Here is a 26471-nt window from a genome sequence, read left to right on the forward strand (position 1 = left end):
GAGGGGGAGCCGCTCCCCGAGATCTCCTGGAGGAGAGCCAGCGACGGGAAGAGCTTCGCTGACGGAGACAAGGTCCAGAAACAAAACCATATTACTACATCTTACCCCGGGCCGGGGACGGTCAGACTTATCACAATGGTCTTGTTCACAGACCACTGCCCCCCGCCCCCTCCCCTACTCCAGGGCCCGGGACAGTGCCTACCCCCCCGGCGCCCCTGGGTCGACCCACAGAGCTATAAATGTGCAGCAATCGCTCATGCACAAATGCTGATACCGGACGCGTGCTGTAAACAGTCACCACGCTATTAAATCCACACCGCATATAGCCAAACGCACGCTGGGCAGTCACATCAGACAGCCGCGCTCAATCTCTGCATTAATTACGGAGGCGCGTGGCAGCCGCAGGTACCATTAACCGCCATCCCACTCCTCATTTCCTCACTACGAGGTAGTAAATCTCCTAAAAGCACGACGTGTTAGGATCCTGTGAATTCACTTCTTGTGTTAAGTTTTAAAAATACGTTTGGCTCCACTCTATTGAGTCATACATTAAGGCCAGCTCACAGCCGCTGAGCCCAAATGGACTGCACAGATTTATTTTCCATAAACGGCTAGCTTTAATGTGTTCACAATCTAGCTATGTTCAGTTATCCATGTGGAACTGTGCTCTTCAGAATACCGATTTTTAAATTATTACTACTATTGTCTTTTGTCGTTCAGGGTAGTTTTAACCAACCTTTAACCTGCATGTTCATAGCCTGTTTTCTCCTTAACCACAATCCTGTAGCAAACTAGGGCCAACTCTCTCGCTCTCTGAAATTCAAATGCTTTTGTAATATGTCATGCCAAATCAAATTACTGGCATGACATATTACAAAATATATATTGCCAGGAAGTAGTGACGACAACACAACAACAATAAATCACAGTAACAATACATGAAAATGGCAGTGTCAAAACTAACAACATAAATGACACTAATATAACATTAACTATGATCTATATGCGATATGAAATGTATCAATGTGTCTATGCTTGTTAAAGGTTTACTCACCGTTCCTCTGGTTGTGACAGGCCAAAACATATTGGGCTGTTTCTTCCCCTAAAAGTACTCGCAGTTCTTAGTTGTTCATTAGTCAGGTTGGGGAATTTATTTTATTTTTATATTTCTTTTTTTATAATTTATTTATTTATTTATTTAAATATATCTTGCTCACTCTCTCTCTTGCATTCCCTTGCTCTCTCTTTCTCTCTCTCTCTCTCTCTCTCTCTCTCTCACTCTATTTCTCTCTGGTGATAAAAATGCATAATGCATAACATGTTTTATAATTCTCTTGATTCTTCTTCAAGAAATATGGGGTGGTCCCTTATTCCTTTTCCCCCAAAGCTTTATGTATGTATTGATTCTCAGAAAAGAAATTAATGAAAAAGTAATTACATGTGAGGACTTTAATTATGTGCCTTTGCTGGACACCTTGGTCTTTAGCTGGTGTGATTTATATAATAACTGTGGGGAGGGGGGTGTCCTAATTTCATATAATGGTCTACCAGTGCCCGGGAAAGAAAAAGGGATTTAGAAACTCTGTTCTACAGAATAATATGTTCTTTTCAGGGGAGAACATAACATTTCATTGCTGCCTGTTCAGTGCACGGCATCCCTGCATTAACTCGCGGTTCTAAAAGAACATTGCAGTAATGGTACATGTTGGCTGGCAAAAGATTGCCTCTTCGAGAGACTAATATAAGCATTAATTTATTAGTACGTGGAAACAAACTGCAGGGGAATATTTAGCAAACGTTGGCCTGCGGCCTGGTGGCTTCTGAGTGTTTTCGCTGAAAGCAATGAAGAGTGATTGCACTTTCCCCCGCTCTGTACTTTTAATCTGATTACTCAGAGGGCCGTGGTGAAATGCAAAATGCATAATTAAAGTGAAAAATAAATAGACAATATTAATGGCGTCTGGCTACCGGGAGGATGGTCTGTGTCTACAGCGGTTCACTTAATAGATGTTCTCGGCCCACCGTGGCCTTTACCACCTCACGTCCCTAAGATAGAAAGCCTTCCTATCGAACATATTAAAGAGCTGCCTCTCCCAATCATAGCGCCCCGACACCAGGAGAGCATTCTGGATCGTGTTCCCGAGGCAACGATCTCCTTACGAGAGAGAATACATTCATACAGGATGGAACCCATTAAAGCCAGCCACGTCCGAATCGCAATGTCAGAACCCCGCTTTAATGTAAGCCCAACGTAATGAGAACATTGTGCGTCTTTCTTGAACGCATGTTACCCATGTTATATAGGCTGTGCCTCTTATTTCATGTAATCACAGTGTATAGTACAGATTATGGTGGGCGATTGACTGAAGGCAATCTATGTAACTATGTAAACATATCTATAAAACTTTCTCAATATGGATATATTTTTTCCAATGCTAAGTGCACTGTGTCTCTCGAAATGCAAACTTTTCTGAAGTGGGCTGCTAGACTATTCCAATCGCTTGGTGCCTTGAGGCTAAAAGCCTTTTTTCCCAACACTTATCATGTACCCTTGAGAGGTAAATGCGCTGTTTTCTAGGAGAATAATCACTGCCACACTCATTTAGCAGCCCTTTAGAATAGTTGTGGGCTTTGTGTTCAATAAAGAAAGCCCAGGTGGCTGAGATGGAGGATTAAACGTGTAGCCTCACGCACTGACAGCCTGTGACAGCTAGCACACACAGTGACAGCGAAGCCACATCCACGCTGCGCGAGAAGAAACGCGCTGTTTTCCTTTGTTTGCGTTTGTAAACAGCGTCAGTGTGTCATTGTGGATGTGTGTTTGTGTAGTCTGGAATGTCAGTTAGCTCTTTTTTAATTGTAAAAATAATACAGTATAACTCTGCACAATGACATGTATTTATTGCATTTAGGCCTGATTGTCTGTACGTTTCAAAAAATTGCAAATGTAAAAAGAGAAATGCTGTGGAATTTCTCACTTGTAGTCAGTCAGGAATTTGAACAGGACACACTTTACAATAAGGGTAATGCAGTTGTTATGATTATTGAATTGATACATGAAGCATGTAATTAACAATACATGAACTAATGAAAAGTTAACTACTATCTAGTGTATTGGTTACATAAATATTTATACATTAGCAAACCATTGGATAAAATTATAATTAGTTAACAAGTACATTACCCGTTTTCTTTTTTCATTCCAGGGTGAATTTCGGCATAAACTAATGTAGTTGTTAACATGAAGTAATGATGTAGAAATATGTAAACAAAGCTGTACATACAGTACTATTTTTTCCGTAGTTAGCTAGTTAACAATTACATCAATTTGTGCCAATTTGTGCCAATTCATGTAACCTTATATAAAGTGCTACCTTTTTTTACCATATAATAAGGAAAAGGATTTTGCCGTATTTAACCGATGAGCCTAAGGCAATAAGGGAGACCTGCTGAGACTCCAAGGCTTGAGAATACAAGGAGGAGTGGGTTTGTTTGAATTATTTCAATTCAGAAACTGCACATTGCTGCCCATCTGTCACTGAGGGAAAACTCCATTAGGGGGGATGGAGACTAAGGGCTAAACGCCTGTGAAATGGGCAAATTTGTTTTTGTTTCCGTTTTTCTGGCCGGCCCTGGAAAAGAGGCGAAATCTATCACCTTTCTGTCAGGGAAGAAGAGAGGCAGCCGCAGAGGGTCCTCTCAGTCAGGGATATTGCAGCAGTGCTCTGCCCTCTTCCTCAGAGCTGAAAGGAATATTAAACAGCCCCTGTCCCCGTTCTGTGTTATAAGAACTGCCCTGGACCTTCTGCGAGGGAAAAAAAAAAAACACTTCTGAGAGTTTGGCCAAGTGTCTGGTGCTAAGCTAAGCTCAAACCGAGTTAATGGTCCTCTGCAATAAAGCAGTGGACGTTGTGAATATAATATGAATGCATGGTAATGCTTAAAGTTCTGACGTGCACTTGTCGCATTTGGCTGAAGATGCATTCAACAGTTGTAACACTTCTTTATATTTGTCTTTCAAAGTTCTGAGACATCTTGGGCTTTCTGCGTTTGGCTGGAGATGTGTTTATTCCACAGATGGTCGACACTTGGAACACTTGCTTATGCTTGTCGTTCAAAGTAAAAGACAATGCGCTATAGCCGTTTCATTGAATATCCTACCCTTGTGTCTGAGAGATCTGTTTTGGCTTGACAAGCCTAGCTTCTCCAAGCTGGTGTATTGATGTAAAAATTGCCAGCCACAGAGTGATTGAGAACGGTATAATTCCCGTGCTTCCACTGTAGAACAGCTGTCTTTGTGCGCAGTCGTGAATCAGCAGCAAAACTGGAGCCATTTTGGCTCCCCTTCCTCAGACCCCAGCTAGCTCACACCTGGGAGATCTTCCTCCGCCAGCCGACGGCACGTGAGGGACAAGGCGGGGCGTTTTCCGACACGTGGTGTCGTCACGGCGAGGCAATCCGCCCCGGCGACAGTGATTCGCAGCGGGAAGAGCAAGCACAAATATTTACTGTTTTCACCAATATGTCCCCGGGACCTGAGAGCCGAAACATTTCCAGGCGAGTATCGGCATTTTTAGCGTCTATTGAACCCGCTCCCAGCACAAGAACGCGGGCCAGACCCCAAAACATAAATCTGTCGAAGACGTTGTTTTTTTTTCCACAGTGACAGCTCCGGGCAGCGGCCATCTGCTTCTGTGCTAAGCAGATGAAATGGAGCCTGAAGCTCCGCAGCGCTGTGTGGGCTGGAAGGAGCCTGCAGCCCGAGTGGGCAAGCCGGCTAAACAATTCAGCTGATTACCACGGTGTACGCCTCAAACACAATTCCTCTTCCCCTTACGAGGAGCTTTAAACCATCGATCGCCGCACGCCGCAAATGCAAGTCCTATTCCCGCACCGGGAGCTTAAATCTGTCAAACGCGCTACAACGCGCCAGCCCCTCTCCCCGTTCGCAGACCCGTCCTCCATCGATTGCTCCATACCGCAGACAGTCTCTTTCACTTACAGGGAACTTTGCTCCCCTGATCGTTATACCGCAAACAAGGCACCTCTTACTGGTAACTTATTGCATATTTAAAGCATGTTCTATCAGAACCATGTGCTTTTTGCGTTAGTAAGATACAATTCATCCATTATCATTCCACCCAAAGCCATTATTGCGGTTAGAAATAATTGTGTGGGTTGTCTTCCGCATTTTAGGAGCGCTAAGAGCTGTGGCGTTTTAAGGGATGCCCTTTTCACTTTATGGTATATGGCGTATTGATTTCTTCTCTCCTTGCACAACTGATGGCTTAGTGGGTGTATCTAATTGTTTACCTGGCATCGTTGTCTATTTTCACTCAGCGTGTGGAGAGTGTGTGCGACCGTGGAGTCTCTGCCACTGCGGACACTGATATGCACATTCATATCAAACGAGGTTAACATTCGGGTCAATATTAAAACATCGTTTCATTTAATCTCGTATGCAGGAAGCGTCAGGTGGCAGCCAACCCAGCCGCCTCCTCCCACGCGCCGCGCCGTGTTTAAAAACCAGGCCCAGAGGTCTGGCCACTCACTTAAAGCAGTAAGGCCTGAGATGTCGAGGGGAATTCAGGTGTGTTATTCGAACAAGCAGGAGCGGTTAGGCACGGAACTGTGAGTAATGCGTTTCTGAGGGTTCCCTGAGCGATTAGCCAGCTACTGTACGCAGCGGAAATCTCCGGAAGGACTTGCCAACCATAGACAGCTGCTAACCCTACCAGAAACACCCACATTGTCCAGTATCCAGAATGCTTTGCAAAATACTTTATTAACATGCCAACATTCCTTCTATGAAGTGCGATGCATCTTTGTAACACAAAAAATTTCATTGAATACTGTTGCTTAGATACCGTAGAGGTTGGTTTTAAATGACCTGCCTAAAGTAACAGTAAGTGGCTTGTAAGTAGTCTAGGGTGGTGTCGGGGCGCATTGGTTAGCGCTGTTGCCTCAGAAAATGGAGGGTCTGGATTTGTCTGTCTGCGTGGAGTTTGTGTCTTCTTCCTGTTTGCATGGGTTTTCTACAGGGGCTCCACTTTCCTCCACAGCCAAAAAACTCTGGTACATTATAGAAATGTTATTAATGTGCATTGTCCCTGTAAAATAAAGGCTAAAATACAAAAATAATAATACATCAAGTGATAAACTAATAATACAAATAGTGAAGACGACTAAAGGCAGTGTTAGACCAGGATTCCTGCTTATACGTTATCGGGTAAACAAGGAGGTAAGTACATACCTAACCCCCTCTCTGTGGTTCCCCCGCAGAGCTCAGACGGGCGGGTGGAGGTGCGGGGGCGTCACGGGAAGTCCATGCTGACGGTCAGCGGGGTGAACCTGTCGGACTGGGGCCGGTTCGACTGCGAGGCCCTCAGCAGGATCGGAGGCCATCAGAAGAGCATGTTCCTGGACATCGAGTGTAAGAGCGACATCCGCAAATGCACCTCAGACAGGCTCTGCTAACGTAGGTACAGCTACGCTGCAAAAACAACAAAAATAAGTCGCTCTCGACAAGTCTTTTCGTCTTGTGTTTAAAATCTTATTTCTGTTATTTTTCGCTAAATAAGACAAAACAATTGCCAATGAGGTGAGACAGTTTTGACTCATTTCAAGATTTGCCAAAGGGGTAAGAGAATTTCACTTGTCAAGCAGTTTTTTTTTTTTTTCTGTGCACTGCACTTGCGCAAAAAAACCCCCCAAAAAACATGACACTGACTGTCAAATTCACAACATCACTCATTCAGCAGGTAAGACATATAAATGCAGCATTTCACCTTCCCATCACACACACACACCCACATAGTGATACACAGATACACACAGAGGCACACATACACCCACTGTACAGAGGAACTGACACACATACACAGCATAGCACTGAATGTGCATTTATATAGGAATATATCCTCTGGTGTGAAATACAACTACACACACACACACACACACACTTATTTTGCCTTCATCTAAAAATCTAATCTAGCCCAGTTCCATGTCAGATGATAGACTATCCACATGTCAGATAGTGGAAATGGCAACAGAACAGAGAGTGTTAAGTAGTGGTAAAGTGCAGTGAAATATGCAGCTGTAGTGGATGTTTGGACAGCCACACGAGAGAAGACTGCATTCCTTGCCTAATGCTGGTGTTAAACATGGAGCACCAGACCACGTTTCATCCAAAACGAGCACAACACTTTGTAGGCGACACATTATTCTTCTCCTGCCTGGATTTTACGGCCACGTTTGTCATGACCATTGTTGTCAGGATGAAAAACGCAGCATACATGCAAGCTGCTTCGCTGTCGATCCTACAGCAGCTTCCAAACCCCACCGATCATCGCTACGGCGTCATACTGCCACATTGGCCAGGCGGTGAGATTGGCATGGTTACGGTGCATAGCAACGGCGCAGTGGTGCCACGAGAGCCCTTGAAAACCCTGATAGCAAGGTGCTTAAACGATCCCAGACACACCGATGGACTCATTTATCCAGGGACATAGTGGCAGGGTGCATAAGCGATCCCAGACACACCGGTGGACTTGTTTATTCAAGCACACAGTGGCAGGGTGAATAAACGATCCCAGAAACACTGATGGACTCGTTTATCCAGGCACATAATGGCAGGGTGCATAAACGATCCCAGACACACCGGTGGACTTGTTTATCCAAGCACACAGTGGCAGGGTGAATAAACGATCCCAGAAACACTGATGGACTTGTTTATCCAGGCACACAGTGGCAGGGTGCATAAACGATCCCAGACACACTGATGGACTCATTTATCCAGGCACACAGTGGCAGGGTGCATAAACGATCCCAGACACACCGATGGACTCGTTTATCCAGGCACACAGTGGCAGGGTGCATAAACAATCCCAGACACACCGATGGACTCGTTTATCCAGGCACACAGTGGCAGGGTGCATAAACAATCCCAGACACACTGATGGACTCCTCTATCGAGGGACACAGCTCGTTTTGTGCCAATCATCGGCCTCCTCGATGGAGACTCCAGAGCCATCATAAAGCAGACAGGCACTAATAGAGACTATAGGCAGCAGTTCAGAACGCAGCACATTTAATTGCTGTCTGAAACCACACAGCAAGATGTCGATGTGAATGTTTGATATACGGGTGAATTAGAGACGCATGTTCCAGGGAACATTTCTGAGAGCAGGACTGTTATTCTCTTGGCCTATACACTACAAGAAAATTACTGTCTTAAAAAGTGTCATTTTCTTATTCCATTAGCAATCTTGAAATGAGATTTGCTTGACAAGTGAATTTTCTTATTCCATTTGCAAATCTTGAGTCAAACTGTCATAATATGTCATTATGTCACTGGCAATATTTTTGTCTTTTTTTTGCAGAAAAGCTGAAGAAATATGATTTTAAGTCTCAATATTAGACTAAAATACGTGCTCTCTTTTGGTTTTTGCAGTGACATGCTCTCATTCCAGACCTGGTCACTCCGCCTCTAGGTTTAGATACACGTGCTTTTTCGGTCATCACTACTGGCTCTCTCAGCACAGAACGCTGTGTATAATACGTTTATCTCCCCTCGTTTTAGATGCGCCCAAGTTCCAGAGCGATCCCACCATCTACTACTCGTGGGAAGGAAACCCGGTGAACATCAGCTGTGATGTGCTGGCAAACCCGCAGGCCTCCCTTCTCTGGAAGAGAGACAGACTGACCATCTCCACCGAAGGACCGGGAAACGCCCGCGTCTACAACATCGAAGGGCGGTCTCTCCTGGAGGTACCTCTGCCGGGCTGCGTCTTTCATTTCGTATTGCCTCAATGCTGTTTCACTGGGGTGTGCAGCTGGCAACGGTGGCCCAGTGAATAGCGCTGTTGCCTCACATGAAGGCCCTTGGTTCTTATCCTGGTCAGGGCCTTTTTCTGTGCAGTTTGTCCATGTGGGTTTCCTCTGGGACATGTAGGATAGACTAATCTGGGTGTCTGTTTGAGTACGAGTACGATGGTTTAGCGACCTGGCAAGAGTTTACTCCTGCTTCTAGGACCCAGCCCCCCACCTCCCTGACCAGGAATCAGTGGCTTTGATAATGGATGGACGGAACTACTGCGAAATGTGGCTAAACCTTTGTAAACGACATTAATACGAGGGCTGTAACCACACCATCTTCCCAAACTACCCTGATAGTGTCATTCTCCTTAAGCGGTCAAGAGAGGCTGTGGTTATGACAGTCATTTCATACATACTCTACCACAGGGATCATTAATTCTGGACCTCCAATCCATTTTTTAAAGATATTTTTTAGGCCTTTTTCAGCTTTATTGGACAGTATAGTATAGAGAGACAGGAAGAATGGGAGTGAGAGAGAGGGAAAGACATGCAACAAATGTCAGATGGTCGGATTCGAACCGCTGACGTCGCGGCTCACAATGAGCATGCGGTCAGTGCTCTACAGGCTGCGCCACCGAGACACCCGGACCTCCAATCCTAATCCAGCCCTGGATTAGTCTTTTCACCTGGGTAATTGACTGGGCAATTAGTGCTACTGACTGTCTTCGTGCCCGATTCCCAGGTAAAGGGAGGGTGTAAAACCAGCAGGTCTCCTCCCTGGACGACCATGATTAGATGATCCCTTCTCTACAGTAATACTGTAGTCAGGCAGTACATTTAGTACCTGCACCAGACACACAGTGGTCAGAATGCATACGGAGACCGTCATATTCCGCAGTGGCAGTGTCTGTGTCCGTGTTTTGTAAGTCAGAGGCTGACTTCTCTACCGTTTGCTCCAGGTCACCCCGATGTCCGAGAGAGACTTTGGGAAATATAACTGCACGGCGAGGAACAACATTGGAATAAGGTTCCAGGAGTTCATCCTGGCTCAGGCAGGTGAGTGGGGGTCACGGACACCATGCGTGGTGCCAAACAACTGCTTTGTTTTTTTTATTTTATTTTAATTTATTTTTTTATAGCGTAGATCCATTCCTTAATGCAATCACATCAGTTTACTGTTAAAGAAGGCATTCACTATTGCACAGTCAGACCAATTTGCTGTAGAGCCGACCCTTTACTGTAAATGAAAATCAGCTGACCACAGCGCAGATCACTATCGTAACAGGGACTGATTTACAGCAGCCAGGGCACACCCATTCCCCATTACACCCACCCATTTGCTGCATTGCAGAACCTCCATTTTGCCATTACTCGCAGAACGCCTTGCTGCATCGCGCTCCAGGTTTGTGTGGCTGCGGAAAGTTCTGGAAGCCCCGCAGGGGACACGGTGAATGCGTTGGAGATACAAGAGCCTTTCAGCGGCCCGCCACCTGCTGAGGGCAACTTCCGAGTTAATGAAAAGTCCAGCTTCTAACGAGTGCGAATTCACTGAAATGAATGTTTCCTCTTCAATCTATCATCGATTTCCCCCGCTGTGACTGATTTGCGCCAAGAGCTAAAGACGTACCGAAGGAAACTCTAAGGATTTTTCAGGCAGCACATAGACAGTAAAGTATGTAAAGCTTTGATAAGGGTAATTGCTTTAAGTGTCCTGACAGGTTTAAAGCCATAAACCTCGTCGCACACACAATAGATTTATAACACCGTTAAAGCTTTCGTTCTGAGGGACGGCCGGGGGGACCACGGGCGTTAATCCGCAGCGGACAAAGACGCTATTTTTAAAAAACGGAACGGCTGCCGTTTGCCGGCGTTGTGCCGCGTCTCCGGAAACCGCCGTTCCGCGTCCGGAGTTTCCGATTAGACGCTCCGCGGAGGCGTCGATCGTTTGCGCCGGGAGCCCCCCGCCAGGAGAGGAGGTGGGGGGGGGGGGGGGGGGTCCAGATTCCGCCCCAGCCTCGTTTCATGTTTTATTAACGGAGGCGTGATTTGTATGCAGCACCAGGCTGCGCTCACACCACTCATACTGAAAGAAAAGGCAGCGATCCCGCAGGAGACGGCACAGTGCATTAATACCAGAATGGTGTTCCTGCCTCTGATTGAAATCTTGTCTGAAGCCCTGCCAGGCTATAATTCAAACCAAACTATTAGTCACAGTTCCCAACACTGGTTGAACAGGCAGACTGAGGTTAGTGTACCATGATTATAGAATTTGTAATAATCTGAATGAGTCCCTAATACCCCCGATTTAATTGTGCCATTTATATTAATAGTGATTGTAATAATACGAAGGGTGGATGGGATGTATAATTAAAATGCAGTAAAAGAAAAACAACTAAAAGGCACCCTCTGTGGGTTCCTGCTGTTTGATAGAATCCCGAATTCAGTATTTACATAGACCTGATTCTCTTCTCTTGGGTAACACACACACACACACACACACGCAAGCACGTGCGCACACACACACACACCCCTAACACACTGTACAGATGTGCTTGCACACACACACACACACACAACCCAAATGCAAATATTACTGGTAATTTTGATATCCTTGAAGGGACATCAGCCAATGAGAATCGATGTAGCATGAAACCTACTTCAGAGGAATAAGAGACACCATTTTTATATGGGGGGGGGGGGGATGAGACTGGCACATTCTATATAAGGGGGGTGAGACTGGAACATTTTCAGCGAATTGTAGTGTGTACTAAATTTTTAATAACAGCATAGTATAACCGCTGTTTGAAATGCAGAGCAGGACACTGAATGCACAGAGCACATTTTTAAAAATAACTACGATGCCTGCTGTAGACATCATTTATTTAAGAACGCTGCATGCAGATTTTGGCTAATATGGACATTTGTTTCAAAATAATTTCTCCCTGCGAGTTCTGGCTGGTTTGATGCATTGAGTGTCAGAACTAATCTTAGTTTCATTGTCTGCACAAGTCTAAATGGTTTGAAGTGACGCATAATGACTGTTAATAATCGTGAATAGTTTTCAGCGCTGACTTTTCGGGGGGGAATAAGAATGTTTTTGGGAAGACTGAGTCTGGAGTTATGGTGTCAGTCCCTGGAGTGCGTGAGAAACGGTTACAGAGCCTTATATGAAGAGAGCAGGTGTGAGATTGGCACAGTTTTATAGCAGAAGAAAAGACGTGTGCCTGTCACAGCGTTTAATAAGAGAGGAGTACAACTGAGAGGGGAAATTGGCTCTCTAAGCAAACCTCTTACTTATTTATTTATCTCAAAAGGTGAATACTTTCCTCTTGTAAAATCTAGGCAATGATTCATGAAGGTATCACTCAAATGATTACTGCAACACTTTCGGGCGGTAAGTGTCTTATTAATAATGATAATAAAATTGCGAAGAAGTGTCTCTACCATGAAATATTTATTTTCTGTGGGAGGGCATAGGCAGCCATTGCAATTTGGCCTGTTTCAAAAATCAATCGGAGGCCCACTTACTCTCTACGACAACTCAATAACCCCCCCCCCCACCCCAACACCACCACCCGCCAAACCATCATAAATAACACATCAAAAAACGATGCGCACCTGGAAGTAGGCTACTAATACTGTACCTTGGTTTCCCAATTAGTTTTACAACCTTAAACAGTAATCATGATATAAATACTAACCATTGGGCTGTTACTGTAACATGTGGTGCCTCGAGCACAATGCGATCTCTCAGCACAAACACACACTCTCAGCCTATCAAAGCAATGTCCCCCAATGTCTCCATATGTGCCCTTCAGTGAGTAGTTAAAGAAACGTATAATTTGAAAAAGCTAAGTTGGGTACAATAGTGGCAGAATGGGGAAACTACAGGCTAGGCAGTTCTTTCTTCCTCACTGTGGTGATTTCTCTACAACTTATTATTTTATTTTTTTCAATCTGTGTTTGAGGTGAGACTGTTCCAGTTGCGAGGCCAAAACAAAGGGAAGGCTGCCTATGTGGGAGGGGATTGTTGGGCCCTCGTGTAATTTTGGGAAATGTGTTGAGCGGAGCCTCAATCTCCCTTTCCATTCTCCCTTTCCATAGCAATACAGTGGCTCTGTACAAACAAACTGTAATGTGTTGAATCCTGATGGCTGCACTGATTAAAGTGCAAACGCTCCACTATGTAAGCACTCGTAAGTAATGTGAGGCCCATCTAGAATGCACAGTGCTTCTCAGCCACCCCCGTTTCCCTTTAGCTGCGGAGTACATTATCCCAACCTACCTTGGATCACTGAGGAGGTCGTCGATTACGCTGCACGTGTTATAAAACACAAATCACTTTAACGACATGCAAATGTGAAGAGCCGCAGTTCTGACCGTAATACAGGTGGCCATGGTAATGTAAAATACAGTCCATGAATCTCAATAATATGAATAAAAAAGCACTCAAACAGGGCATTATTGACTCATGTCAGGGCAGAAACATTGATTAATTTTATGAATGCCGTTTATGAATCACCTGAAGTGTGTGTGTGTGTGCGCTGTCGCTCAGGGTAAAGAAGCACAGGTGCCCTAAGGAGAGATGTTTGTTTTTATCTAATCACTTTTTAATCCTGTTCTCGAGAAAAAGGACAAACACTCCTGGTTGAGGTTGCCTTTCTAGCACCACAGATACAAAGTTTATATGAAGGGCGCAATCACTGGGAACAAGGCTGGGTCAGATGTATTGAATAGCAGTCATTTAATCCTACATCTCGGCGGAAACATCTGTGGTTCTAGAGAGGCTGATTAGAAAATCATTAAGAACGCGAGGGAGCTTTAACCTGTGTGTATGTGACCCTGTCTGGGAGGAGAAATGAAGGGAACAGTCAGAATTATGAATTCCAGATCTTCACCGTACACAGATGTTGAATAGAAGGCGAGATTGGTTTCATAAGGAAAACATTAAAACCTCTAGGTCTCACCTGTGCCAGGATTAACCTCGGAAATCAACCCTGCACTTCCTTGTTTTGATTCTACACAGACTCACAACACAGACTCCATAGTGCAGGGGTCAGGTGGGACCCAAAAATACCAGGGGCCTGTTTCATGAAGCAGGATTTCTGAGTTAAGTGCATAACAGTTATTCAGCTGGTGCTTTTATCCAAAGTGAATTATGTGGTTGATTAGACTAATCAGGGGCCAATCCCTCCTGGATCAATGTGGGGTTAAGGACCCAGCAGCTGCACTGATCATTACCAACCTTCCCGGTCCCAGCCACTGGATAACTGTACTGGGTGAAACCTGGAGCCGTCCCAAACCTGTAACATGGACTGAAGTAAAAAGAGCTGTTCTTGGCTTTTCAGCATAGTTGCCCAGCGATACCCCCAGGTCCCTCCATCCTGTGAATAATCCAATGAGTATGCCTGGATAAGCACACCCCAGGCACAGGTTAACTGTGAATCATATTATTGTTTTGTTTTTTTCCTGCTGTTTGAAATTGTGCTTGGCTCTTTGGTTTGTAAGTAAAGCGAGTTCAGCAGAGCTCACACACAAGCCCGAGCACGAATCTGCACAGACACGGACCATTTGTCAACACACCCTCTACCATGATGGATTGCTGTGGTGGAACAGAGATTTAATGTTATACTCTGTCCGCTCGTGTTTCCTGTGGGTATTAATGTCATTCGGATGTATGTAAAAGTCTGCGTTGCGCCTGCTGACATTTAAATCAGAGAAACAAATGGAACATGAAGTGGAGGTTGTGGAGACGCGGTGGGAATCTCAGGTGGAGTCAGCCAGCTGAGAGGAGCGCTACGAGGGTGGAAACGCAGCGTCGCTCCGTACGAGTCGAAAATAAATCCACGTGGGTATATTCCTGAGGCCTGTCGAGTGCTGTTTCGGTAGAAACGTGTGATAATGAGCTGCTTCTCAGAATGCTGCGTTCTCAGAATCCTTGGTTACGAGAGGACGTGTTCACAGGGATCATGTTCAGTACAGCACGCGGGCGACCGCAGTGGACCTGTTTAATGTATTCGTGCTGCGGAAGAAAGGCCCGGCAGGAGTGAATGGATTCCTTTGATTAGCCCATCCCTGGAGGATTTGCCTGATAAAAGGAAGTGTTTGTTCGATAAGGGGATTGAGTAGGCGTCTGATAAATGCCATAACCTCATCACACATGGGCACACACACTCACACTCTCATCTTTCCACAAATGTACTCTGAATGTATAAAAATGTTCTCTATTGGGACAAATGAGTATGTTTTCAAAGCAAAAAAGGTACAAATTAGTTCCATATTGCTGGCTAGGGGTACAATGTTATATAAGCACTTGTACCCTTTAAGGTACTTTTTGTGAACAATAGAATGAAGTGGTCCTTCCTCTTGAATATGGTCCATACAGATGCCTGTGTTTCTGCGTTCCAGACGTGCCCTCCAACCCCTACTCGGTCCGCCTCAGCTCCGTGTCTCAGCGGGTTGCCACGGTTACCTTCATGAAGCCGGACTCTCACGGCGGGGTCCCCATCGGTCACTACCTGGTCAAGTACAAGGACGTCGGCTCACAAGACTGGAGGGACGTCAAGTCTCACGGAGTCCAGAGTGAGTGCTCTGACCCGTCACTGTAACCGTGTGATCACAATCCTGGATACAGGGGCGGCCTGTAGCGTAGTGGTTAAGATACATGACTGGGACACACAAGGTCAGTGGTTCTAATCCCGGTGTAGCCACAATAAGATCCGCACAGCCATTGGGCCCTTGAGCAAGGCCCTTATCCCTGAATTGCTCCAGGGGAGGATTGTCTCCTGTTTAGTCTAATCAACTGTACGTTGCTCTGGATAAGAGCGTCTACCAAATACCAATAATGTAATGTAATGTAATGGATACATATTCAGCAAACTACGGCAGTGTTCAGCAGACCTGTTGAACTTGCACTGGAATATGGTGAAGTATTCAGTATTCTGCTAAATATCTCCAACACTATTGAAATTCTAGTTATTTCTTTATACAACATGGTATTTAGGCTGTTCATACATATACCACATGTGCCACCGTGGAGCTAAAATTTATTAGCCTTTCAGCGCTGACAGCTTAGACACAATGTAAAACCACAATGTTTAGTTACATCATTTACTTGCTCACACTGTAAAGGGCAAGCCTGCTCTAACCTTACACTACATACCTGCCAAATGATATCCTGCCACAACACAAACCTGACCGTTCGCGCTGATCTTATTATAATAACCTTAAGCTTAGCCAACGCAGCAGGAGTGCCGGACCTGCTTGGTCTTCACACATCAGGTAATGAAGCACGATGGGCCCAGCAGGTATCCACTTTAGCGGTGTCAGTGCTAATATGCAGTTAATACTCTTACCAGCCTGCTTGCGCACGACTCTCACGGTGGCGGAAAGCGAGCGGTTCGGCCGACTGCGGCAAGGCTGTTATCACGTTTCTGTCAAAGCCACGACGCTGAGAAAAGCCTCATTTACATTGTGCTTTAATTATCCTTCATCTTGATGTTTGTGCGCTAGGTAGACATGGCTGCTTTGGTTCAGAGAAGGAAGGTTGGTAACGTTGCCTGGAGTGATATTGCGATTGCGCGGGGATCGGAGTTGGGGGTGGGTTGGGGGTGGGTTTTGGCAGCCCTGTCATTGGTCCTCTCTCACCTTACCTCATTATTCCAGCACCCCACTACTGTAACCGTGTCACCCAGATTTCTGATTGGTGCAGTGGAGGTAGCCAATTGACAATGGTCTCCTTGGTAATTTTGAACCAATTTCAGTTTTTCTGGCTGAAAGAAATGATCTTTGTCCTGAAGCTGATGGATAAAGTGTTGACTGAGGGAGTTGCTTTTTTTAGTGTAGATGTGTTTGGGTGGTGTGAGGTCGTGTGACGGTGCCTGCAAGCATGTGTCTGGAGCTCAAAGTGTGAGATTTGGCAACCCTGGTGACAGAAACTCTATTAGACTTTGTGTCAGGGGCAAAGCACTGGGATTTGAACCGGTGACCTTCCAGTCAGGATTTGAAAGGTTACATACGTATGTGAATACCATTCCCTGTTGAATTGCACAAAGCTCAGTATGACAGGGAAATAAAATAATGAGATGGGTGTTCAGGATCACACCAACACGCCCAAACCTTTTAAATCTCGTATGAGACCAGCGAGAATTTTGTGAGATAAATATTGCCATTTCAGCTCAGGTCTGCACATAAAATACCACAGCTATAATGAAGAATTAGCAGCTTGAAAGACTGCTTACTTTAAAACAATTTACAAGGTTATTATTTGACAGTGCACTGCATGCTGCAAGCTTAGCTTGATGTAGTTATAAAATGTTGTATTGCATTCGGATGATGGCATGTTTAAATCTATGTACATAGCTGCTATAATAAATCACCTTTCCCCTCCCTACATTGATTGATGGTGCCATATCACAGTTTTGTATATTCACTTCCACAGATTTGACTTTTACGTGCCCTTGTGCACTCTTCTTTAGTAATACATTTTTATGTATTCGTTTTTTTTGTGGGGAGGGTGGGGAAATGTCATGAAAAAAAAATCACCCATTGAAATAGTGGAACTTTACTAGTCATGAAAAACATTACAGGCGGAATAGCCATTGAAACACAAGGCCTGAAAGTTCTGGGCTGAGTGTACCTCTCATACACACACACTCACACACACACTCTGTGGTTTTCACAGCTCTGCCGGTAGGAGCTGCTGGGGTATAATATCAGTTATATGTGAGTCAACAGCAGGTGCCATGAGCAGCCTGGTGTGTGCTGCTCTGACCACAAAATGGCAGATCGATTTTTACAACACCCAGGGGGTCTGTTTGATGTTCAGACTTCAAAAAGGAACTTAAAGGACAAATGTGTCTGGCAGCTAAGCAAAACCGACGCGCCTGAAGGGCTTAGAGTTAATAACTACAGTTTCGCAGGCATTTCATATGTAGAGCTGGAACCTGGGCAGAGTTGTTGTGGGGAACCCGAGAGGTGCTAAAATATGACTTTTCAGACTGAATAGCAGAGAGAAGTGCAAGAGAAGTTTAAGAGTGCAGTGCGTGTGTATTGTTTGGCCACAGCTGATCTCAGCCAGACGGAGGAACTGGCACAACGAAATCAATCAAATAAATGGTCTTACTTTTTCATGCACATGGGAGTAGCTTCACCCCACTGGCTCACTGAACACTCGATGAGACATTCCCTTACACACTTAAAATGGTTGACCTTTTGTCAATAGCTTACATCAGTGGTTGTTGTATACATGCAGTGAGCACTTTATTAGGTACACCTGTACATCAGCTTGTTAGTGCAAATATTGAATCAGCCAATCATGCGGCAGCAAGTAAAGCTATGACGCCTGTTGACATGGTCAAGAGTTTCAACTGTTTTTCAGACAAAATGTCTAAAAGGGGAAGAAATGTGATCTAAGCGACTTTAACCGTGGAGTGATTGTTGGTGCCAGACTTTTTGAGTATCTCAGAAACTGCTGATCTCCTGGGATTTTCATGTACAACAGTATCTAGAGTTTGCAGAGAATGGTGAGAACAGAAAAACATCCAGTGAGCAGCAGTTCTGTGGGAAAAAAACACCTTGTTAATGAGAGAGGTCAGAGGAGAAGGGCCATACTGATAAAACTGCTTGGAATGACTACACATATTTGTTGATGTTTTTCCTCAATAACATGGTTCACATCCATTATCAACTTATTCATTAGTTATTCAAGCTCCAGACTACTCATCTTCCTGATGCAGCAAAACACTCCACTCTACTAAAGCACACTTATTTCAGCACTAATTGCATGTTTTTACTATTACCCATCAGTTTTTATAAAAAGAAAAGTGCATTAATGGACTAGATGCAAAACCAGGCCTTTAAATGACTGATTGAGACATTTATGTATCAGTCTGATTATTTTGTTCAGAGTGTGCAGTTGGTAAAAAGCCACCAATAGTTTGGTTTTCCTTTTTTAAATGGATGCAATTAGAGTAATTTTATAAAGAAACACATTCTACACAATATTTTTCACATATATATGTACACCCACGCATACACGTGCACACACACAGCTATTGTGTGTAGCTAATGTTATACCGTGCTTTTTGCACTTTTGATGTAAATTCCCTTGATGTTGACTACTAAAACTATTTTATTTAAAAAAGCTTAAAAGACTAATTTTAAGAAATGCAGGAGATTTTACTCTTGAGATTCTGCCCCCACATTTTAGCTTTTCCTGTTTTCCTATTTTCTTCTGAAACAATGATCTGAGATTATGCTATGTGTCTTTACTCATTGTGAATAGTACATCCCACGCTACGTCTCTGTTACCCAGTAAGCAGAAGAGATCCATGTTCTTCCTGTGTAAGTTTTGCTAGATGGTTTTATGGAATAAAATCTGTTCTGTTTGAGGTACATTTACAGTACCAATTTTTTTAAAGGTTGCATTAATTCAGCTGAACTAATAATTACAACAATGCATTTATGCTATTTCATTTCCATCAGCAAAAATACCTTTGCCCAGGTTCAATGCTTAATGGAACAAGGCAAAGAAATTCAAGTTGTTGCAGTATACTGTGGAGGAGTTGTCGGGCTAATATTTTCAATCCAGCATGCCCATAAAATGTGGGTTTGAGGGTCACATGCATTTGATATTGTGTCCATTACTATGCCGTTTGGTAAGCTCACAAAAGATTTATATAGTGTTAATGTATATAATAAATCCTTCATGAGATTTCAGCACAGGCAAAGCTAATGTTGAATCATAGATTCTGAGGTTCTGTCTGATGAGGAAAGCTAAGTATTGTCTTTATTAAATATATGTTTAGTCATACAGATGATAGAATTGTACTTTTTAATTAGCTTATTGTTATGGTCTCAATAAGCTTCATGATGGCAGTTATGTCTTTGTTGCCTTATTGGATTTGTGTTGATGGATTTTTGCACCACAATTCTCACTTCCTCTTCATTGTTTTTTTTTTATTGAACAATTTTTATTATTGTTCATTTAAAGCAGAAATCTAAATTGCGGTTGTAAAACCAGAAAATAGGAATGTTTCAGTAAAGCCTTTGTCAATCTTATCAATGTTCTTCTTTTGTATGTTCACTGTAGTGGTTCTGTATTTGCAGAATTCAGGAGATTTCTTTGACCTTGTTATGACAGAGGTTTATAGCCTCTTGAAATATGCACTGATCCTTGGGCGGCCTGTAGCGTAGTGGTTAAGGTAAATGACTGGGGCACGCAAGGTTGGTGGTTCTAATCCCGGTGTAGCCACAATAAGATCCGCACTGCCTTTGGGCCCTTGAGCAAGGCCCTTAACCCTGCATTGCTCCAGGGGAGGATTGTCTCGTGCTTAGTCTAATCAACTGTACGTCGCTCTGGATAAGAGCGTCTGCCAAATGCCAATAATGTAATGTAATGTCTCAGCTGCTATGTACTCAATAAAATCCAAGTTTAGCCCTGCATTTCTTAAAATCGAAAACAATGTTTCAAGTATATCAGGACTTTATTGTTGTCTACATGACGAGATGCTCAGACATGGGACAGTCTTCTGTGAAACGTGCTATACAAATAAAATTGAATTGAAGCTCTATTAACTGAGCATGGAGTGAGTCTATATACACAAAAGCTTTTTTAAAATAATGGTTTCAAGTAAAATAGGGCATTGAAAATTTGTTTTACAAAAAATTACAATTGGAAGTGTACTACGGCTTTGCTACATTCTCAGCATGTGTCTGCTAAGTGCTTGAAATTAACCACAAGCGGAAAAGAGAGCGGCCATTTTCTTTCAAGGAAGATTCAAGGCAAGGGAGCAGATAATGACAGCCCTGTTGACTGTACGAGAGTGGTTCTGTGATAGTGATTGAGTCAAAGAAAAACAGCATAAGAAGGACGTGCGTGGATCTCAGTCGTCTCAACAAGGGTACCTGCTGCGAGAGGCAAACAATGCCTGTGAACGATCAAACAGCCTATCACAGCACCGGGGAAGATGTGTCACCCAATGGACAGCTCTCTTTCAACTTGAGCCAACAGGGGATTGGAGAAATGTAATGTGCTGTATGCTTCTCACTGCCTGGCAGGCAAAGAATGGCTAAATGCTTAAACTAGAAAATATGCTTTCATGGCAGAGTGACTGCACTGCTTGTCTTAACAAGTGTTTTAGTCTCGTAATGAGTCTTAACATCTGACATCTTTTTTTTTTCTTTCTCTCAAGTAGAAAATTGCTCGAAGTGACATTGTCCTATCGCATTGGCAAATCTTAAAATGACTAAAACTGTCTCACCTCATTGTGTCTTTGATTTTTTATTTTATTTTATTTTTTAGCAATAAATATAATAAATATGAAATACTTGTTGAGGCTGACTTTTGAATGCTGGGCTTTTGCAGCCTGTATTCTGTGAGGTCTGCGCTCCCGATTAGAGCAGATGACAAGCCCTGAGTTCTATTTCTGGGAATCCGGGCACTCGGTGACCTTCCACCACTTATATTTTGTGTCAAATTGTGCCGCATTTACTGGCTATCAAATTGTACAGGAACACAAAATAGTTTGAGGAAAACTGCTGGTGACTGATGCATTTCGAAGACCTCTCATCTCAGGCCCATTTTAGGAGGCAGAGACTGGCAACAGATGTAAAAGTTTACATCGACCACATTTTCCAGCCAACCACGCACACCAAAATGTAGCAGACTGAAACACGCAGAGGTTTGAGGACACAAAGTTCCCTGCAAGATGCAACTGCATTGCTGGTGCCAGCAGTTTGATGGAGACACCATGAAGGCTTTGCTTTTAAAAGGCAATAGGCATGTCATGCCGGGAAGTGCCCTGAACTGGCTTCATAATACATATCTTTGTGGGGGGAAAAAAAGGATATATTTCCTGACTAAAATAACATTTCTCTGAGCAGTGCTATTGCTTTGAAAGTTAAATCATACCAGTGATTTAAGTACAGCATACACCGCCTTAGCTGTATAGTTCATTTCACATGACCTGTGAAAAGGGGGCGACATATTTTGGACTGTGCCGAATGTCTCATATGCACCTTTGATAACCCGGAAACTCATAGACGAACAGTCATGCTCCCTGGGCAGATGTGAAAGCCAGCCATCGACATGAGCGAATGAGTTCAAAAGACTGAAAGGCAGTGAGCTAGCTGTTTGAGAATGGGCAAGATTTCGCCTTTCATAAGATATGATGTTCAGACAGTCTACTATGACTTATCCCAGATAATAGCTAAAGCTGGGAGCTTTCATGTCAAATAGCCTTGTCGGTATCAACCTCGATTCTGGAGATTGGGTTGTGCGGTCTTTATTCCTAGCCCCCTCTTCTTTCCCTTCTTTATTTCAGTTTGTGTGTGCTACCTGACCACCCTCCGCCATCCACTTTTTTACTTTAGTACTTTTTGTGTGCTGTTGAAAAGTAATAATGTAGGCCCAATACAAGTCATTAAAACAATTCCAAAAATGTCTATGTGAAAAATGGATGCAGGGATTATTAGTTCAGTTTAAAGAGGATCACGTAGCAGATGGCACAGAATGAATGATACACTGGTGACTTGTACTTCTCCTGCGACGCATTCACTTTCCTCCCACATTTGTTGGATTGTGTTTGTGTGCAGAGAATTACAATAATTGGTAACACTTTACAATAATGTTGCATGAATTGGCATTAACTAATGTAGTTGTTGACTAACTCCTGAAAAGTTAGTCTGTACAACTTTGATAATGTATTTGTATACAATTAATTCATGTTAACTACATTAATTAATGCAAATTCATATTGGATTTCTTTTTACTTATACATAGTTAATGTATTTGATATTGACTAACTAATGAAATGTTAATTTCTCACTTAATGTATTTGTACATCATTAACTCTTGAATAACAGCTGCAGTAGTAACCATATTGTAAAGTGTGACCCAATGATTTGTGTGCGCTATTTTCATGAGTAGAAATAACCAACAGGGGGCGATGCAGAGTGGTAAGAGTGTTCAGGGCAAAGAGGGACAGCAAGCAGTGTGACAACCTCGGCTCAGGCTGCAAAGGCCTTCTGCATTGAAGGTTCTGGCATCTACACTTTTAGTCTGTCAACATACAGGTGGGCTTTGGATCTGTGAGAAAAGAGTGATGTGGAGTCTTAGCCTCTCAAATGGCTGCCTGGAAAACCCCCTGTTCGTCAATCTGTGTGAAATGTTTTGCTTGTGTAGATGCACATACTCTCTGTGCTGAAGGTTTGTGTGTCTTCTGGTCTTGAAGCAGTCTCTTTCGGTCTCGCCCCACAGCGATTGTGCTGCTGACCAACCTGGAGCCCAACACGACGTACGAGGTGCGGGTGGCGGCCGTCAACGGGAAAGGGCAAGGCGAGTTCAGCCGCACGGAGACCTTCCAGACCCTGCCCATCCGTGAGTGCCTTTCATCCGCACTGTGGTCCTCTCTCACTAAAAACCACTCAACAAAATGGCTGCTAATATAGGGCAGTCCTTTTTTTACTGAGTAGTGGATAGAACTGAACACACCCATACTTAAGACATTTATGAACGTATGAAACATGGCAGCACTCTGTTTTGTGTCACTACTTGATATGCAGCATGTTGTGACTAATAAAAAGGCGATGGTCTTCATGGCAGTCTTTTTTTTTTAAAGAAAGTGATCACACTTCATGTTTATCTAGTAGCAGATATACTGTCACTGAACACACAAACACTGTAGACATTTATGAATGTATGAAACATGGCTGTGGCACACAAACACGCTCTGTTTTGCGTGCTTGTCGGCATGTCGATACGCAACATGTTGTGACTGTCACCCCCCTCCCCAGGAGAACCGAGCCCCCCAGCAGTGCACGGGCAGAGGGGGGTGGGGAAGGCCTACAGACTGGGCCTGGTGAAGCAGGATGATGGCGGAATGCCCATCGTGGAGTACATAATCAAGTACAAGATGGTAAGCGGGAACGCCGCATCCGACATCCGCCACGCAAGGGACCACCTGCTGCCACTCCCCGCTGCAGTTCCGCAGGCCAATTCACACTGTTTCCTAACAGTCGTCTTCCGTCAGCGAGCGCGCTAATTAAAGGCACAGAAACCCAAGAGTCAATATTGATAATAATATTAAACATCTGCTTGTAGACCAGGGGCCTGGTTCACGAAGCGGGATTAGTGAGCTTGCTGGATGACTGCCCAGAGCGCATTCCCGGAACAGCGCTTCTTTACTTCAGTCCGTGTTCCACGTTTTGGCCATTCCGGGTTTTACTCAGCTAACTCAATAATAGATGTGCAAATAAACTGAACGGGTCTGTGTGCTTTCTGAAGCCGCCGTGAATATTTTCCGAAAGGCTGAAAAGTGCGTTAAAGAGTTGCAGGCTGGTTATTATTAGCCCGTGGGATGCCTATTCATCCGTAGAGGAACATCAGTATGTGGTACGTACTCATAAGCAGACTAATAACTCTTGTAGTTGTGTGAGGGTACATTGCTGATGTGAAAAATATGTTGTTGTTCAGGTGTGGTAATTGCCACCTGTTCATAATTACCACCGGTCCCTCAGTAGGACGCAGCTTGTTTGTTTTGAAAATATTATTTTAATATTTCACTGTTCATGCTTCTGTAAAATGGGCTAAACAGAACAGAAGTACCATGTGTTTTCATGGCGTGTAGGAGAAGCCACCCGCAATGGAGTTTAACTGAAATGCAGGTGTGTGGCCTGAACTCGTTTTCTAAGAAATTATGTCACGGTCTGCCGGCTGGAGGGTGTGATTCCCACCTGTTCTTGGAAGAAGGAAATGAGGAGAGCGAAAGCATCGGACACGGTCTTACTGGAAGTCACAGGAGTCAGACAGATCAATAGGAAGATTCAATCAACTTCCTGCCTTAAATTTGACTCAGAAATCAATTCGGATAGAGCATGGGGAGTTAAAGAATCACCTAGATTAACTTGTAATATTATGTTTCGGGTAGAAATTCAATTGTAAGTCAAAACCAAAGATAATTAATCCTGACCGTAGTGGGAAAAAGGAGACAGAATGACGGATAAGAAAAAAAAAAAAGAGCGTGAGAGAGTACATATCTCTCTCCTTTGAATGTGGCAATTTTCCATTTTCTAGTGTAATAAAAGGTTACTCTTGTCAGTGAAAATTATAATAGTATTTTTTATTGAGTTACACATTGATCCTTGTGACCTCTGTAAGAGTTACACACACATGGTATGAGATATTGTACTGTGGACGGATTGAACATAATGCCTTAAGATATTGCATTTCAATTGACTTTTTAATTGAATGTAGATGTCACTCAAGGACCCTGGCTGCTTCATCTCAGGGCAGGTGATACTTAATCGATAGGCCCTAGGTGACACACTGTAAGCAGTGCCAGTAGAGATCCCCAGCGCTCTGATTTTAATTGAGCAGAATAGCCCTGAATGTCACATTCGGTTGAGTACAACGATCCACCCCACCAACCACAGGGCATGTTTTTTTTACACACACGTATCTGCTGGTTTTCGGTGTGTTTCAGCAGTAGTGATTAATTCAAGTCTTTGATTGGCTAAAGAGCCCACACACCTTGTTCTCTAGGTTCTAGTTGTCTGCCGATTTAATTGAAACAAACACCTGCAGACACTGCAGCCCTCCAGGACTGGGGTTTGAGACCCCTGATTTAGGAGTGGACTAATGCATCCCAATTAGCAGATGCAGAAAAAAAACATACAGAATAAAAATGTGGTTAAAAAAAGGAACTGAAGTTGAATTGATTATACAAACCTTTAGTCACTTAACCACTGAGGATTGACTGCGTCCTGCTTTGATCTACATCCTCCTGGTTGTCAGCAGCCACCGCGCTGTTGTGTGGCAGGACTCCACCGGTGACCTTGGCAGATGCCTCTAATAAACTCTAATTGGAGGACATGGTAATTGGATCTCGTGGGGTCGCCCGGCTCCGACCTGCCAGCTAATAACTTTGCACAATTCTCCGCGCTGTTCTGGCAACCCCGCTGTTGGAGCGCGAGACCGGGCGGAGGAGAGAAGATACCTGGGGAGGAGCAGCTGCCGTACAAGGGCTGAGCCGTCAAAGAGAGATTTATGACTCAGCGAGTTATGGGAAGGTCAACCCCACACGGGCATTATTATTATTAGTATTTTTTAAATTATTAAACAACCCTGAAAGTTCTTGCATATGGCTGTAGAGATTGACTCTGATGTTGACAATACTGAAGAAGAAGGAGTCGGTTGTTATATTGGGCCACCTCAGCCTTCGACCTACATGTAACAAGTTACTAGTTACTCCTCGTAATGGGCACCACCACTTCCAGAGTGTGACCTGAAGCTGAAGCTGTGACGTTGGGAAAATGCTGGGAATAATGGGAAGATGTGTCAAAATGGTGTCTAGCGTTCATCTAGCTATGTAATTATGTATTCCTCCATGCATGCATTACTCTTAAATCTTGACTTCCCCAGACCGCTGTGTATCTTAAAAACCATGATGCCCGTACAGTCTGTCATACTGTAGAAAATTCAGGTTCAGGAATTGTTTTGTTCCAATCACCTGGGTTTGCATATGGCTCAATTCTTCAGCCAGGAGGTAGAACTATTTAGAGAAATCAGCTGGCTGTGACGAAACCCATAACAGGACTTACTTTCCGACCCCTGGACTTTCCTCCTCTGCAGTTAGCCCTGGTAAAGTGACAGG

At 43.9% G+C, this 26471-nt stretch overlaps 1 protein-coding gene across 1 annotated transcript in view; it reads left to right on the top strand.

Moving 5' to 3' along the window:
- LOC133116666 (neural cell adhesion molecule 2-like) overlaps positions 1-26471 on the top strand; it is a 282790-nt gene that overhangs the window by 232793 nt on the left and 23526 nt on the right. Inside the window, exons 8-14 of the mRNA XM_061226498.1 lie at positions 1-72; positions 6283-6433; positions 8582-8769; positions 9777-9873; positions 15226-15399; positions 23078-23197; positions 23614-23735. The exon at positions 1-72 is cut by the window's left edge and continues 74 nt beyond it. Of these exons, the coding sequence (XP_061082482.1) occupies positions 1-72; positions 6283-6433; positions 8582-8769; positions 9777-9873; positions 15226-15399; positions 23078-23197; positions 23614-23735 (924 nt within the window). The remainder of the gene's footprint in view (positions 73-6282; positions 6434-8581; positions 8770-9776; positions 9874-15225; positions 15400-23077; positions 23198-23613; positions 23736-26471) is intronic.

Source organism: Conger conger, chromosome 17 (genome assembly GCF_963514075.1).
Source record: "Conger conger chromosome 17, fConCon1.1, whole genome shotgun sequence".
NCBI classification, from domain to species: domain Eukaryota; kingdom Metazoa; phylum Chordata; class Actinopteri; order Anguilliformes; family Congridae; genus Conger; species Conger conger.